This window comes from Haplochromis burtoni, unplaced genomic scaffold (genome assembly GCF_018398535.1).
Source record: "Haplochromis burtoni strain Fernald_Lab_line unplaced genomic scaffold, NCSU_Asbu1 Contig_398, whole genome shotgun sequence".
In the NCBI taxonomy this organism is placed as follows: domain Eukaryota; kingdom Metazoa; phylum Chordata; class Actinopteri; order Cichliformes; family Cichlidae; genus Haplochromis; species Haplochromis burtoni.
The window spans coordinates 221,266-238,609 of record NW_024582759.1 but is presented as its reverse complement, the minus strand read 5'-3'; the positions used below and the strand labels follow the sequence as shown (position 1 = coordinate 238,609).

Genomic DNA, 17,344 nt, shown 5'->3' with positions numbered 1-17,344 from the left:
AGTATAGACTGTTTTCATGCAGAATCCTAACATGATAATTGGATTTTCTGTTCTGAGTTGCTTTCTCAAGTCCAGTCACATGGCCCCATTAGCCATTTAGCTTCTCCTTTGGTTCTTGAGTTGTAACATTGCAGGCCAGGAAGAAGCCAGCCAAATCACTATTAACTGCAGATCTTTGATGATTCTGTAACATGTTTAAATGAACTGGTTGATCTGATTTTCCAAAAGTTCCTGAACCAGAAACGGCTTGAGGGGGAATAAAGAATAGTGAGAAACCAGATGGTTTTGTTTAGAATTAGAGGAAAAACATAAAAATGAATGCCTGGATTATTAACAAGCAGATTAAGAGGTACAAAAGCTTCACTCGGCTGTTTTTTTCTCTTTTTGAAGCAACTTAAGGGTGAGCTCTAAGGGCTTGTTACACAGCTTATCACATCCGTTAAGTTAGTGGGTAGAGTACAGTTTACACCAAGGCACACATCCTGTGCATAAACTCACAACTGCTCTTATTACCTGTTCTAGCCAACAGATGGCATGAAACTGTGCCCTCAACAGGACGATGGTATGTGCACAGAGTAACAGGCATAAAGTTGTTTTCTTCAGAGGCTGCCATTGCATATGGTCCCAACTGAATAAAAGGACTATGTAAAGTCATATTTAGAGCAAAAGCTGCCTCTCAAAGACAATCATATAATGTGCTGAATCTTAGGTCCTTCTTCACTGTTTTTTAAATCATCCTTTCAATTTCAAAAGCGCACAGATTTTGGTTTCACGTGACAGAAAAACATCAAATCTCAGCATTATTCACTGTAAGGAAGAGGACTCCCTTACTGCATTTATTTATATTATCTGTATAGCACTTTAGAGCACACCTTTCACTTTGTTAAAAGCACCTTATCAAGCACTTTATTTAGCATTGCACTTTAAGCATGGATTTGCACACAAGTTTAAATATTTATTGACCATTTATTGGGAATTTTAAAATCAGTTGGTAGCCTTATTTCAGATCCTGCACAGCTGCTCCTCATCAAGGAATGTGGTGGTTGTCTGTCAGGAGAGAAGAATGGTGATTGAGATTGTGATTAAGGTTTACCAGTAAGGAAAACTAATGCAAATGTGTGTGTGAAATCTAGGGATGAAAGTGGTGCAAATAAGTGTTTGTAAGATAATGATTACTCACCTTTTTTGCCTGTGTCCTCTTCAAGGTGTTTGGGCAAATGTTTCCTGGGGGGTCCAGACACCATTTAAAGGTTCCGGGAGAGACCATTGGTAAAGAGAGTGTGGTGAATCTTTTTGTGCTTGGGTTTCTGGGTTTTTATAATATTGGGTTTGGTGTAACATTAAAGTGTGAAATATTTATTAATATGTAAATGTGAAAATGTATTTATTTATTTATTTATTCTTATTGATATATTGTATACTGTGGTGGAAGGTTGGGATTTAAGAATTTACCTGAGAGTGGAATAATGGTTAAGTCTGTGACAGCTGAACATATTTAAGGCTGCCAGTTGTCATTAGAGGTGGACTTTTGTGCTGTGAAGAAGCTCGACAAATGAATTGTTGTAAGGCGAGCTGTATAGCAAATAATTACTTTGTTCCACTACAATTGCCTTGGTCCATCTCACTGTGTTTCCAGCCGCTAAGGGCCGCCCTGTTACATGCACAAATTGCACAAACACTCAAACACATGATTTTGAAGCTACGTACATCATTTATCAATATGGTAATACCACCAATACTACACAAGTACTGATCAAAAGGTTTAAAATCTTGAATCTGGACTCTCAATGTGTCAAAAAGAAATGTAAAAAAAAAAAAGCAGTTTTGACCCACATCTCCTGAACGTTGTCGGAATTTTTCACATTTTCTGTTACATTCTGTCACTTTTTATATTGGCTCAAGAACAAAAACTGTGTCCATTGATCTTTTTAAGTAAACAACTGTAGCTGCCCAGCAACACTCAATCATCCCCAATGCTTCCAGATATTAACATTGCAAATTTATCATCATGCCCTAGCTCATTCGTTGAGATTTGCCACACTGGTATTCTATTTGTTCAGTGCATTAGAAAACTCCACACCAAAAATGCATTTTTCAGAACCATCAGGAGGATGAATCACGAGTCCTGCACGTACACTTGATCTCGACTACATAAAAGAACTATGCAAGGTTATCACTTAACACATGTTAACACCTTTTTACAAGGAAAATCTACTCTAACTGCTGCCTGCAGCTGTGTTCTACTCTCAAAGTGTGTGCAGTTCGCCAACATTGAGTTGACCAAGTGACCAGAAAAATGATATTCAGTGTGAGCCTGCTGCCAGGTGTCATTACATTTCCCCCTATACAGCAGAGAAAAGCAGCCACACACGCAGACATCTGTTTCTAAGATACCCTCCCAAGCTCATAACAGTGTCCTTTATGCCTTATTTTGTGATCATATTGAGAAGCTGTGGTGTGTGCGTGTAAAAATTGAGCCTCTATCAATCTTTGAGTGTACTCATGCAACAAAGCCTGACTGGACCGAGACATTTCCTCAGAAACTTGTTATTTTCCAAAAGCCAACCAACAAACACAAGTCTCACATTTGGCCTAATGCATTCAGAAGTATAAAAAAGGCTGTATTTGACTACATCAGGACACAACAACTCACAGTTGTGCATGCAGAGGGCTGATGGTACATTTTGACACGAATTCATATGCAAAGGGCGCATGGATTTTATTTTAAAATCCCATAACACTGAGCATTGTGAAACATATTCCAAACAGCCGCCTCCATCACTTTTCATGCCAACTCTGACATCCAAGCAACAATCCCCCCCCCCCGCCACTTCCTGTGACAACAGTATCTGCTTATGATCTCGCTGGTGGACAAGCACACAGTCCTCAAGGCTGGCTCAGTGTGTGGCGGTGGGTGAAATCCCCCCTTTTGTGCAGCAGAGTGTTGGACCAGGCCGGGTGTCCTCTTAGTCAAATCAAAGGCGCTTCCTCCGGCACTGTGGCAGAGCCCACTGCCTCTGGAGCTACTCATTATTACATGCGAAGGGGGACTTGTGATCTTTTTAATTATTCTGCACTTCATTTCTATCCCACCATTCAAAACGCAACATGAGAATTGATTGCCTCAAAGATCCATCTTTATAATCTCCCTCAGGCCCATAAATTATCCAACTTTTGGGCAGGGTGGACGAGCCATGCAGGCACAAGCAGATCCCTTTCAGAGCTAGGCGGAGGCACATCGCTGCAGTGTGTTGGGGGGAGCCAAACTGAATGGGGCTGCTCTTTTGCTCGCTGAAAAACGACAGGGAGAAAAAAAAGTACACTTGTTATCTTGTGAACCCTCAAACATGTAAGATAGGAATCTCTTGAATGTCAGCGACAGAAATGGAATTAACAAGAGATCTTTTTATTGTCACAGAAGGTCATTAGGCTGCCAATCGGGGTAATTATGGAAATGATCTCCCCAGCTCTTTGGAATGTTTTCCTGCTTCCATAAGGACTTGAAAGTGTTCAATCAGCCTCTCTCGTGGGAAAGTTCAGCCATAACTGCAAGTGTACCAGCAAAATCAAATTAAGCAAAGAGATTTCATTAGTATTTATAGCCCCGAGGCATTTGTAAAAGTATGGAGCTGCAGAGTAATGTGGGACTGTGGCGAAGAGAATTATTGCTTAATGACAAAGGCCATACCTAGAAGACATACACATGGATAATGAATAGGAGGCATTGATTACATCTTTGAAGAGGATTCTGGAGGGATTGTAAAATATTGATGCTTACTTTGGACTCCCTGCATGGATGCAAGGGAGATAACTTTGTTGTTAACCCCGCTATGCTGTTTACTTTATTATCTGCAGACGTTCTACCTAAAAGCAAATATTGTAATGCAACACTGTTGCAATAATTTTAGATGGTTTTATCTTGTGTTTTATATAAAGGTTTTGTGTATTTTTACTGCTGTAGTTCTGTTGCTGCATTTAGTGTGAAAGAGAACTGAAGCATAGCTTAAAGGCTGCAACATCTACTCAGGCACTCTTTAGGTGTTCATGACCAGTTTAAATGTATTTAAATGGATACTGGAAGGGGGGTAAAAATAGGTTTGCTGAAACGAAGTAAGTTTATGTTTTCTTTGTGTGTGAAATGCACTTCGCCATCTGGGGTAAAAATGAAATGAAGTCAGATAGCAATGTGCGATCAGGTGGAACACCTGATTTGAATCACTGGGTCTATTCAGTCCACTTAACCTCAGAGTAATTGACAATTTAAAGGTGCAGTCCTTAATTTCAACGGACAGAACCAGGACTTTGATTAGGATGTGTGATATGCACTTCCCCGCAGGAATAACAGGCAAGGACATTTTTTTAAATAAAGCAAATAGGGGAAGCCATACATTAAATGTAAAATATTATGTTTGGAGATTAAAGGAATAATATTAGGCCTGCAAGAGAACAAGCACGTTATAGACAAGTGATACTAATGTGATCTTAGACCTTTTTATACATCATTTATACATCATTTTAAGCTTCTTTGTAAGTCACACCACACATACGTTTTAAACACAAACACACATTTCGGTCAATCATACAATGAAAACACCATTCCTCTCCGACCGAAAGCTTTTGTCTCATTATCTCATTTTTTTTCTCCCACAATAATTGGGTTCGTGAAGAGGTAAAGTGTCTCTGTGAAGAACTTGACAGATTATGTGAAGGTGTATTATTATGTGTAGGGCAGGCGGGATGTAGGAGGTAATTTACTGTGATGTTACATTTATTTATATATATGCATCAATAAGCAGGAGGATATTGAGTTCAGGGGTCGAGCTGAATGAGAGTTCTCTTTCATGTTTATGGGGAAAAGGTGCTTTGCATGCAAACATTAATACTGGCGCGTGAAGATTTTCATTGTGAAATCAAAGAAATGTGAGATAAGGGGTTTTTTTTATTGTTCTGCATTTCAAGAATTTTTGCAATGGCAAATAACCTCAAATCAAGTGTACTCCTGAAAACAAAGGGCCAATACAATCAAAATCCAGTGAAACGTTTATTAAATGCACTGATTTCCTCACTTTTTATTCTGAAACTTACACACTGGTTAAAAACGTGGAGATGAACCTGTGAGCGCTATTATAGGTATTTCTGAGATGCTTTCTTTATCATTTGACATCTTTGGCTGTGACTATTAGCACATCGTTTACTGTTCTTTCAGTGATTCAGTTCAAAGACGAGGTGCGCGTGTTTTGGCACCGCGCTAAATGCCCGCAATTGGGCCAATTTGCACTGTTTAAGGCTTGAATCGCAACACAGTGATATTCCGATTCAGTCCTTAATCTGAATGACAATGAACCTACAAATAGGGTGACACCGCGCGTATTTAACAAGCACACAATGGCATGGTAATCCGGCTGCATTTAACTGAAGGTGTCACTTTCCCACCAGCACCTGCGAGTTTCCACGCAACCAGCCTTCTCCTGGGGGCTTCTCACTCACGGGCAGCCGTAGGGGTGGGACAGGGGCGAAGGCCGGCGTGTTTACGAATTAAAATATTTGATATTAGATTGTAATACAAATTTATGTAAAAACAAATTAAAAAATGTGGTTTCTGTACATTAAAGGACGTGAAAACGATCAGTCAATATTAATTCAAAGCGACAATAAAGTAACGTGTGCTTCTTTGTAACCAGATACATCTCTTACGGGAATAAAATCTTTTGATTTTTTTCCCGAATTTTCATATATTACGTTCTCTTATTTTATTGTTGTTTCTCATGTTTGCTTGATTAATTTCAAATTATCTTTTATGTCACAACACGAAAATCATCAGGGTAGAAAAAAAGGTCTTCGACTTATTCTAGTGACAGACAGCTGTTTAAGCTGTGCATGAGTTTATTTCTGCTCGCCGCTTGACCCAGATATCGCCCCAGTGTCCACTAAGAGTGCAATCCCCCCAATTTTTTTTTCAAAGAATGAAAGAAATTAGTTGATTTATTTTATTTTTTTCTTTTCCTACCTGAAACACAAGCAGCTGATCTGGGGGGAAACTATTAAAGGGAAGATGGAAAACAGTGGCTATAAGTAGGAGACCTAAACTTGAGACTGGGAAATCAATAGAAAGGCGTGGGGTGTGTCCCCTTAAACGTGATATTATCGCTCAATCGATCCCCATTAAAAATATAAAACCGCATTAGCATCCAAAAACGGCCCGTGAATGAGCTGTAAATGGTAAAGTGAGTAAAGGCACGACGTTTCATGGATCACCTGCTGCAACTGCGCAGCCTGACCTGTTGAAATGTGTCTTTATACAGACGCGTCAAACAGATGGGACGTCCAACAAAACAAAAACACACACACACACACACACAGTGAGAGAGAGACAGCATACACGCTCGGATCTTTGGCTTCCATTCTAGGTCCTTTTTTCTTGCTTTTGACGTGACATGTGAGAGATTTGGCTGCGGCCGATCCAGCAGGAGGGAGGGTTAAAAAATGAGCTCCATCATATTGTTTGACAGAAACTCGCAGGTTGATAGAGTGGATTCTGAGAAGGGCTGAAAATGGTGATTTCCAAAAGAGAAGAGGAAGAAACGAACACAAAAAAGAGGAGGGGAGGTGAAAAGCTGTCATACCTGCCTTCTGGATTTTACGAGTAAAATGTGAAAAAAATCCAGTTCTGGGGAAGAAGAATGTGTAAAGTTTTGCTGTGATATTCTAATATTGAGCTATTTCGTTTTTTATTTAATGTGACAATCCAAAGATCTGACTGACTGCTGTGAAATAATTAACATAATGGTCGCAATAAGAATGTATCAGTTTATCGTCACATTGGGGGTCGCATGCTGCCCCTAGAGACGCACTCTGTCACCTGATCAGTGAGCTGCCTTTAAAGATCTGGGTTTGCGGAAAATCCGTGCAAGAATGTGAATTATTTAGCCCGCTTCAATGTAAAGTTGCATTTTTGAGCATTAATATTGTCATGTTTGCATCATGCACAACGTTTTATTCTTCCAAAGACTCCCTCAAGACATGCAAATGAATAATTATATAAAATAACATTTTACAGATGTCTTAAGCATATTTTGCAGGAAAATAAAGATCCTGGTTTCGCCAGTGCGCACGCGAGGTTTTACGCCAAAGTTACTTTTGAGATTTTTCTCAGGAAAAGCTGTTACAAAGCTGTTTGTACTCCGAATGTTTTTGTGTGCCAATTGGGATGTTATTAGGACAGCACTTCCAAAAAACCTCCAGTAGTTTTCTACTCTAAAAAGCCCTGACGCCTGTGCCAGGAAATGATCGAAAATTAAAAATATAATACAGCCATACTTTTAAATATTTATATTAATACATTTATAGAAACATGATTTGTATATATTTATACAACTTACAAATACTTTGTATATAAGAAAATTACAACTATTTTAAAATTATTCACCCCTTCATTATTATTATTATTATTAGTAGTAGTAGTAGTTGTAGTATTATCACAAAATAAGCATGCTGTCCAATCTGGTAGACTAAATAAAAATAAATTATAAGTCACATATCTTCACCTTTTCTTTTCCCTCGCCACCAAATTTTGATAATAACCGTCTCCTGTCACCTTTATTCATTCAGACAAACTCAGCTCTGTAGCAGTCTGAGGCGTTAGCCTCGCCAGAGTCTCTCTGAGCAACGCACTTCTCCAACCTCCCAGCTTCTGCAGGTGACCTCTGAACCCAGGGACAGACGCACGAGGACGGGGCAGAAAGCAGGAATCGCGGGAGCATAATGCCTTATTATGATGACAATTATTTGTTCGGTGACCTTGCTGGTACGGCGTGCACTCATCACATGTGCTGGCTCTTTCCTCTCCATCACCTGTGCTGCTCCACCGCCATCTCCTCTTCCCACCTCCACCCAGCCACCCCCACACTCCTGCTTGCACTCGTTGGTTTCGTGCAGGAACGAGATGGCTTATTACACTAAAAGGTTTTGTCGCGCTAAGCCGTGCATGCGTGCTTAAAACGTACTTTTCATTAACAAACTGCGGAGGTATAAAAGCGGATTTATGAGGCTTCAAAAGATCACAGGAAGGACGGGTTTGAAACCCCCTCTCGGTGCTTTTGCAGTCAGGTTATATCAGCAGTTACGCCGCCTTTCACACAACACTGCAACTCCGGGATTTTTTATTTTTTGTTTTTAATGAAGGCTTGCTGCACCTGCCTTTCCTAAAAGAGGGGGGTTAGGACAGCTGTTCTGCGATCATCTGATTCTTTAAAGTAAAACAAAAATATAAGAAAACTGTAAAAATAAATAAATAAATAAAATCAAACATCTGCTATACCCACGTGTCTCTTATTTTGCTCCTGTAAAAGATTTCTTCCGTAAGAAGACAAAGAAAAGGAGGATTCTTGATTGGGCCCAACATGAGTTATTCTGCTGTTAAACGCCCGAATGTAATGAAAGAAAGAAAAGAACGAACTGTGATGGAGAAAGTTTTCCTTTTAAAAAGAAAAAATATATATTGAAAAAAATCTGGCAATTAAAACGCAACTATATATCTTTTTTTTTAAATGTTTTAATCTGACAAATCCACAAAGCAAATGAGCGATTCCTTAAATACACTCTCGCCGCGCGGATGAACAGGATGAAAGTTGACCCCAAGCCTCTGGATTCATCTGCTAAGTAGCCCCGGTATTGACGGACATCCAGATCGCGCGGGTCATCGAGAGATTAACGCGGAGCCAGTCCGATCGGAATCCACGATTCCGTCCTTTTGACCCGAACACACACGCATTATTAATGATAGTGTTTTAATTTAATCCCACTTTTAGCTTCGCCAGCTCAGGTGCCGGTGAAGAGGCGCTGTGAAGGCACTTAAGGGATCAAATTTACCCCCAAATTATACAAATTAAGTACAATAATAATAATAATAATAACAATAATAATAATTCAGTGTTGTATCGTTAATTTTATTTGAATAAAGCCCTGACATTAAGTACCTGGCTCGTGCTGATTTTTAGGTATTTCCTCCTGAGAGGTTCCAGAAACCGTGTGTACATTCAAGGCGCCTATGTCAAGCTCGAAAATGTCTAAATTGCTGTTTTTATTTTAACACACAAACGTTAAGATAAGCCGCTTTGACAAACGGCCTAAATACAGCAGCTCGTGCTTTCCTATCAGTCCTCCCAGATTTTCGCACGCGACGCAGGAAGCCTTGTGTAAAGGACCTGACGTGCCCCCTCTGTCAGAGCTCAGCGTGCACCGCTCACCTTCACGCTTTTGTGAATAAACGTTCTCTTTGCACTCACCCGCTGCCCGCATTTCCTACTTTTTTTTTCAAATGCAAAAACTCGGGGTGACACGGACACGGGGGGGGGGGGTCGTTAGCACCTCTTCCAAACTCTGAAGGAAATTCTGCATTCGTCCCATTCATCGTCGCTGCTGCCGCTTCTTCAATATTCTTCCCACCTCGGCTAAATCCTGCGGGAATAAATAGACTGGAATTCATGCTTTGCATTCGCTGCTTGGATTTACGCGACCGGGCTTTAAAGCTCGGAGCACCGAGGCATGCAATTCCAGCACCGAATGAACAGAGCAAGCAAAAATATCAATAATAAAAAACATGTCTAACGTATCCTTTCAAGGAGAGTTACATGCACGGACTCTACGCTAAAATAAACTGTGGGGATTAAAAATAAACTACGCATGCACAATTAAACAGTTTCTATAAATATATATATAGAAGTCAATACATTCATGAACTTGAAGGAAGATTCCGTTAACTTAGCTGTTGTCGTTTTCATTCTGCAGCTGTCAGCAGAGTTCGCGTTAGCAAAGTTAAAGCTTTGGTTTGTTTTTTAACGCGGTCACATTATTGCGCGTCAGATCTTTCAATCACGCGAGCCAATTTTCTCCCCCTCCTCCTCTTCCTCCTCCCTCTGCCACCGTTAAATGGTCTATGACGGACGAACACAAAAATAAGCGGAAAGCAGCACTGCTGATGTCCCATTGTTGACAAATCCATGAAACAACTCCAGTTTGCATGGTTTAACAGAGAGGAGAGGAGAGGAGAGGTGGGTGGAGGGAGGAGAGGAGAGTGGAGAGAGGACAGGGGGGCGTCTGTCGTCACCAAACCACGTGTCCAGCGCTGATAGTATATCTTATAGTGGGGAGGGAAAGTAATCTATCAGACAGTCTTGTTAAAAGCCCCGGCCTTTTTAAGAGCAGCATGTGTCATCTCGGCTCGGTTCTCCAAATTTCGCTCGTCCAGGAAATCTAAGCACCGAGAAGGGACGTCGGAGCGCAAAAGTCGCGCTGTCTGCAAAACAACTTCTAGGCGAGACGTGCTGCTCCCCGGGCCTGCTCACTGACCGAGTGGAGAAATATTTGTAGAAGTTTGAAGTTCCTTGTCGGCTGGACTGGCAGGCGTCCGGTTCGATCACATTTAGATTTTTGGGGAGGGGAAAGCATCCGATCTGTTGACAACCAGCAGCGCGAGCGCACTGATCGCGCGGCTGCTCTGTCTTTTTCGGCTGCAGTGAGACTTTTTTAATAATAAAAAAAATAAAACGGTGTCAGTAAGACGTGAGATGACCCTGTCTGGAGGCAGCGAACGAGCCAGCGACATGTCCGGCCAAACTGTGCTCACAGCCGAGGACGTGGATATTGACGTAGTGGGCGAGGGAGATGAGGAGGGCATGGAGAGGGTGGACAGCGACTGCGACAGCCCAGGAGACGGCATCTTGCACGACCTCCGGGGGGAAACGGGAGACGAGGAGGTGGAAGACGAGATCGAGGTGGAGAAAGAGGAGATGACGTCCGGGGTAGGGAGTCCGTGCTGCGAGAGCGCCGGGGAGGCAGAATCGGGCACCGGAAAAGGAGAGGGTCACGACCAGAGCGCAGCGCCAGGTGCGATCCAGAAGCCCAAGAGTAGCCTGGTAAAGCCGCCTTACTCCTACATCGCACTTATCACCATGGCTATCCTGCAAAGCCCGCAGAAAAAGCTCACCCTCAGCGGGATCTGCGAGTTCATCAGCAACCGCTTCCCTTATTACCGTGAGAAGTTCCCGGCGTGGCAAAACTCCATCCGTCACAACTTGTCTCTCAACGACTGCTTCATAAAAATCCCTCGGGAACCTGGTAACCCCGGCAAGGGCAACTACTGGACCATGGACCCCGCTTCGGAAGACATGTTCGACAACGGCAGCTTCCTCAGGAGGAGGAAAAGGTTCAAGAGAGTTCAGCCAGATGTGCTCAGGGACCAGACTGCTCTCATGATGCAAAGTTTCGGGGCGTACAGTCTTGGAGGGCCCTACGGGAGACACTACGGTATCCACCCGGCGGCGTATTCCCATCCGGCTGCTTTGCAGTACCCGTACATCCCCCCTGTAGGTCCCATGCTGCCCCCGGGCGTCCCTCTCCTGCCCTCGGCAGAGCTAAACAGAAAAGCGTTCAACTCTCAGCTCAGCCCGAGCCTTCAGCTTCAACTCAGTAGTCTCAGCACGGCGTCTATGATCAAATCAGAGCCTTCAAACAGACCTTCATTCAGTATAGAAAATATAATCGGGGTGTCTAGTGCCTCCTCTTCCTCGCCGGGCGCAGCACAGGCTTTCCTGCGGCCTCCTGTGACCGTCCAGTCGGCCCTGCTGAGCGCGCAGTCCCTCTCTCTGACACGGACCTCAGCCGCTATCGCGCCCATCCTCAGTGTACCTTCAAATATTATTTCTGGACACGTTTTACCCTCAGCGACGGCGGCGGCAGTGTCCAAATGGCCTTCACAATGACTTCAAACCGAAGAGAAAGCAAACTCTTATTTTTATATAGAGACATTATTACTGGGAAGTGTGAAAAGCACAAATTTATAGGCAGCACTGGACTGTAAAGCCATGTAAAGACTGTTGAAAAACAGAGAACAAAAAACGAAAAAGAAGATTTTTTTCTGTACAGGTAATATTTGTAAATATTTGTATAAAAAAAGACAAATGATTTTGCCAGTTTGACTTTTACCTGTTCCTTTCTCCCCTTTGTTCCTGTTTGAGATCTGTGGTAATTATTTTACGTTTTTTTTTTCTCCTTTCCTTTTGTAACAGAAGCTCAACTGGACATAGTTACTTTGGCTTCTTTTTCATACAAGACACAAAACCTCTGGAAAAAAAGAGACTGTTTATAATAATAATTTTAAAAAAAATACAAATATATGTAATTCTATGTAGCTATATTGTGTTGTAAACTGAATTTATTTGTAAATAAATCTAAGAAAGAATTAAAAATCAATTTTCATTATTAACATTCTTAACATTTTTGACACGTGATTTGAGAAAAAAAATCGCATTATTTCAAGGGAACATTTTTCACGGTAAAAAAAAATAGTAAATTTAATTTGAATAACTTCACAGTTCGTGTAAAGCATACATTATTAATATTGCTACACAAAAATATCGAAGCTGTCTTATTTTGTTGTCTGTTTTCAGGCTTAAAAATATCGAATATATAAAATATTATTATTAATAATAATAATAATATATAACATATATGTTTTTAACATTACTTTCAATGTTTCATTTTATCAGCATAATTCAAAGTATTTCATTATTTAGAAATTGAAATAGAAAAAAATTAGTTATACTTTACACTTTACTTTACACTTCCTAAGGATTAGAATTTAACAAAATATATTTTTTTTACTGCTGTTGCGATTGACGTGGTAGCGTTGAAAAACATATTTAAAGTTACAATTTAACAATAGTATGCAAATAAGAATAACTAAAAATACTGACAAAGGTGTATGAATAATATGTAATCGTAAATTTTAAAATAAAAATAAAAAAAAATTGTAAAAGCTTTGAGATTAGCTTGCTATAGAGTAAATTCAATCCTGAAAATTTGCGCGTATGCCTACCTTATATTTATGCTTTTTGCAGGAAGGCATACATCTAATTTGTATCATATTTCAGATGATGGGATGTGGCATAAAGAGGTGAATATTGAGCACAAATCAGTGTAGCCCTTTATTATAGTATTTACCCTGGAATTTCCTGACAATGCTCCCTGACAGGAGGTTACAGTTTAGACCACAGGTTCACCATTACATCACACGCTGTATGCTTTTGCGCGATATTCTGTGGCTTGGCTCCTATAAAGGTAACAATTTCGCAGTTGTGTCTCGCTAATCACTTTTACACAAACAGCAAGTGGTGTGCGTGTGTGCATATGAAAGCGAGAGTGTGAATGTGTAAATGTGTGTGTGTGTGAGAGAGAGAGAGAGAGAGAGAGAGAAAGAGGGTGAGCGCGAGGGGTTTTAGGGGCTATATTTATCTGATCCCCATGGGAAAGAGAAAAAGGCCTCTCTCTCCGCTCCAATTCACTTTCAGACACCGAAGAAGGTGCTGATGATGCAAAAGTCTTCTCCAATGTCACCGTGACATTTCTACTTACTAAATTCATTATTATTCAGACTATTGATATCATTCAAATTACCTACAGCAGTAACTGTGATGTTATTATTTTAAAGACCAGTCTTTGATTATTTATCTACTGAAACATAAAAATAATATATAAATTAAAATGTGAGACATTGTCTGCATTGCACTGCCCGTAATAGATTTCTGATCATTTCTGCCATTTTTTTCCCTTGCCATTCGAGCATACGATTATAAAATGACAAGGCATTAAATATAGCAGGCTCTACAATGAAGTGATGGCTAAAGAGTACAGTTAGAGAAAGGTGAGTGAAATTTTGGGGGATGCAGAAATATTCAGAAAAAGCATCAAATTTTAAATACCAAAAAGACTCAAACTTGCACTTGTTGAACCTGTTTGTTTAAACCTCTAATTTATTTCTTGTGTGACGTGTGTACATGGCTACGAGCGGGGATTCAGACTCCACAAAGCAACATTAAACCAGCCTCGCGCGTCTGTCTTATAGGATGCGAGCATCTATAATTACACTTGCTGTGTTGCAGTGTGAAGCCCCGGTGTGAGATCTTGCAACAGGAGCGATGTTGCAGGCTGACAACACCTTGAGGCCGTGACATCCATGCCGCTAGGGGGCGTCAACATACACCTGCGGCTCTTAATTAGGGTGATCATAAATAAAATAAATATTTGTGAAAACCTGAAATAATACATCAACATTTCCCACCTAATTTTCTTTCTTCTTTGCACACACACACTTCCTGCTGAACAAATTTATCCGAGTAATCTAACTGCAAATTTGATTTTAGATCATAAGTGATGTTTTACCATTTACCATTATTTTTGTAGTTTGTAGTAACATTGTAGCAGAGTATCTGCAAGTGTTTTTTTCCCTTTAAGCTAAAATTGGTAACGTTAATTGTGTTAATATTTAAGATACAACACAGAGAGGAAACACCGAAAGCAAAGCTTTTGTTAACGACAGAGCACTAAATTCCTGAACCGAAGCTGCAGTGCTGCAAATACAGGCATGAACAAGATTTCTAGCAGCACGGGCCTACTTAAAGGGTAAGCTAGTGCAATAATAACAATAACAGAGTTAATGGCTATTATTAATATTATTATTACTATTATTAAAATTATGCTTCGTTAGCTTAAAGTTATTTCTTACTTGTTGTTTCATCAAAACCAAGCGCAGTTTCGTGTAATTATGGTGCAAACTATGGCGCACAATTTGCTAAACGAACGAAGACGCTCATTTATAGACGCTCGCGCGCCCGCCCGCACGGGCGCACACGATAATGAGCCATGCAGCTGCACGTGCTTGTGCACAGGTGGAGAAAAGCCTGGGTTGTAGTTCCCACAGCTCCACCAGACAGGCTATATTAGTCTCCAAGCACAATCTGTAAATACAGCTCGCTCTCCCGCCCCTCTCTCTCTCTCTGTGATTCCTGACTTGTTTTACCTCCATATAACCTCCTGAGCGGAAAGAGTTTATGTAGAGGTTTTTTTTTTTTGTATTTTTGTATTTTTGTTTTGTTTTGTTTTTTAGTGCTGATTGTGCTTGTGGCTATGATAGGTAACAAATCCTTTTTTTAGTATATTATCAATGCATAAATGTGTCCAGTCAGCATTCGTGATATAAAAAGAGGTCACAGCTCTTTTTGAACCTAAAATTCGATTATTGGGAAAAACAAAAAACAAAACATAACATTTTTTTTTATCTTTACTTGGATCTCTTTTGTGTTAGACATACGTTTGTGCTGTCCTGTGTGAAGAAAAAAAACGTAAAAGGTGGTGGTGGTGGTGGGGGGGGGGGGGGAATCTGAAGACCTATACACAGAAAACTGAAAGAGAGAAATTATCACTGCCCGTTGAAGTTGCTACAACTCTTAAGTTCAAAGTGCGTGAGGTAGATTAAGAAGGAATGTTTTATAGAGAAATTGAATTAATATCCAACATAATGCACTTTATTTTTCACAGTACAACCTTTAAAACCAAAAACTTACAATGACTGATGTTACACTATGCTGCTTAGTATGCGTGATCAATATTAGCTGCTAGAGCAGTGTATAGTCATCTGTAACTCTGTATGAGTTTTAGCTTTCAGGTTTGGGACTCAAGCCCATGCACAAACTGTGGGATGCTAAAGTAAAACAAAAACATCCTGTAGCAGGTTGGGAAATGACATCACTGCAAACAATGATGCATGAAAAATAGCTCAATTTATCCATTCACTGAAACCCAAGTAAACAGTTGCACAGGAATATATAATAGTGATTTGTCCACTTGCACTGAGGCTTGTTAGAGCTCATGAGCCCATTTAAATCCTCCTTTCTGTCCCATCGAAAGGCAAAAATGGCTGTTGAACTTCATTTGCATTTAGTTTTTATCTGTCTTGTCCAAGTACACAAATTTAGTGTTTAAGAGTGTAATGATGCTGCAATCTCAGAAGCCAAAATTTCACATTTTGCAGGACCCTATGAGGGTGGATAGTGTGTCTTTAACATACCAGAGAAGTCTCTGATCCATGCAGAACATTAAACATCTGGGTGATGATATTGTTCAAAGTAAGCTGTTAAAGTGCAAACCATGACCTTTGTTTTAGAGAGTGACTGCCAAGTACAACTGAAAGACTGAACCAGACTGATACAACACCCCTCTGGACGTAGGCTTTCAAAGCCTAGCACAGAATTGAAATGCTATTAAGTGCACACAAATAGTGCAGGATTTTTCCAAATGGCAATTAATTATGCACTCAAGAATGAATCTGAAAAGGTGCAGGACTTCTTTATCATCACAATTCCCAAATAAGACATAATAGGAGAAATCTCTATGAAGTTCTGGATTTGTTGATCCGGCTTGACTTGCTGCAGCAAACATGACTGTTGACATGATAGACTTTAGTGACATTGGGAAGCAAGGCCTAGGCCTTTAATAATAACTAGGTCATCCTGCACCACAAGCTATAGCCTTCTCCTGGGCGGAGATTACAGACAGTAAATGTAGGTACAGCAGTTGCTGAATATTTAAAAAGGCATAGAGATGAAGCAATAAATGACAAAGTAAAGCTGGCGTGGCTGGGCATTAATAACTAATGGGTACCAGTGAGTTATAGGCTGCTGCTGTTGTAATGAAAGTGTCATTGCAAATCAGCAGTTGTCCGAGGTTATTATTATTTATGCATAATTGATGCCAGAACCACAAGGAACATGTCTCATCCAACAAACCCTAACACCTTGAGAACAAAGATGATGGTGTCAACAAAAGAAAAGGTCACAAAGAGAAAGACGCCCTCTGGCTTGGATTTAGCCTACAATGTGCAGGGAAGACAAGGTAAGGATGTGATACCCATATCTACATCTGTGTACAGAAGATTAACACAAACTAATACACTAGTTAGACTGTCGCCCCTCTGCTGCTGATTATATAGTGGATTTTTCTCTGTCACTTTGATATAAATTTTGTGAAATCAGCTGTTCCTGAGCTATTTGCAAAGACTTAGAATTAAGCATTTGTTATGACAGCAACAATTTCCAGTTTGGCATGGATGCTTGCTTCTTTAATGTCCAAACTTATTGATTCCATGTGCATCCATTTTATCTGCCAATTTGTTTGTTCTGCTTCCACATACCTCCAAATTTGCAGAAAACAACTAAATATATTATAAACTGTATAGTATTATTATGTTTCTACTTTCTTGGATATAATTTGAGATTTCAAAAATGTTTCATAGTCATATTTATATTGATAAGAAATTTTAAAATGTTTTTCATTATAAATGTAATCATGTTATGTGGATATTGTAGACTATTGGAATTGACAAATTCATATTCCTGATTATGATTGTTATGAATCAGCTGTATTGGATAATGGACACATCTAAAACCTGCAGGACACCAGCACTGGAGGCCTGGAGTTGCCTAATGCCTATGCAGTCAGCCTCGCCCCCCCC

At 40.3% G+C, this 17,344-nt stretch overlaps 1 protein-coding gene and 1 long non-coding RNA gene across 2 annotated transcripts; one reads left to right on the top strand and one right to left on the bottom strand.

Annotated features, from left to right (window-relative positions):
• Positions 1-804: 804 nt before the first annotated feature.
• On the bottom strand, positions 805-10,022 carry LOC121812001. The gene is made up of 2 exons (XR_006052806.1): positions 9,367-10,022; positions 805-3,291 (listed from the first exon to the last, which is right to left on the bottom strand). It is a non-coding gene; the product is annotated as an uncharacterized LOC121812001 (long non-coding RNA).
• Positions 10,023-10,175: 153 nt separating this feature from the next.
• On the top strand, positions 10,176-12,232 carry foxd3 (forkhead box D3). The gene has a single exon (XM_005944259.3). It carries the CDS (start codon positions 10,566-10,568, stop codon positions 11,757-11,759), a length of 1,194 nt encoding a protein of 397 aa, XP_005944321.1. The 5' UTR covers positions 10,176-10,565; the 3' UTR covers positions 11,760-12,232.
• The last annotated feature ends 5,112 nt before the right edge of the window (positions 12,233-17,344 follow it).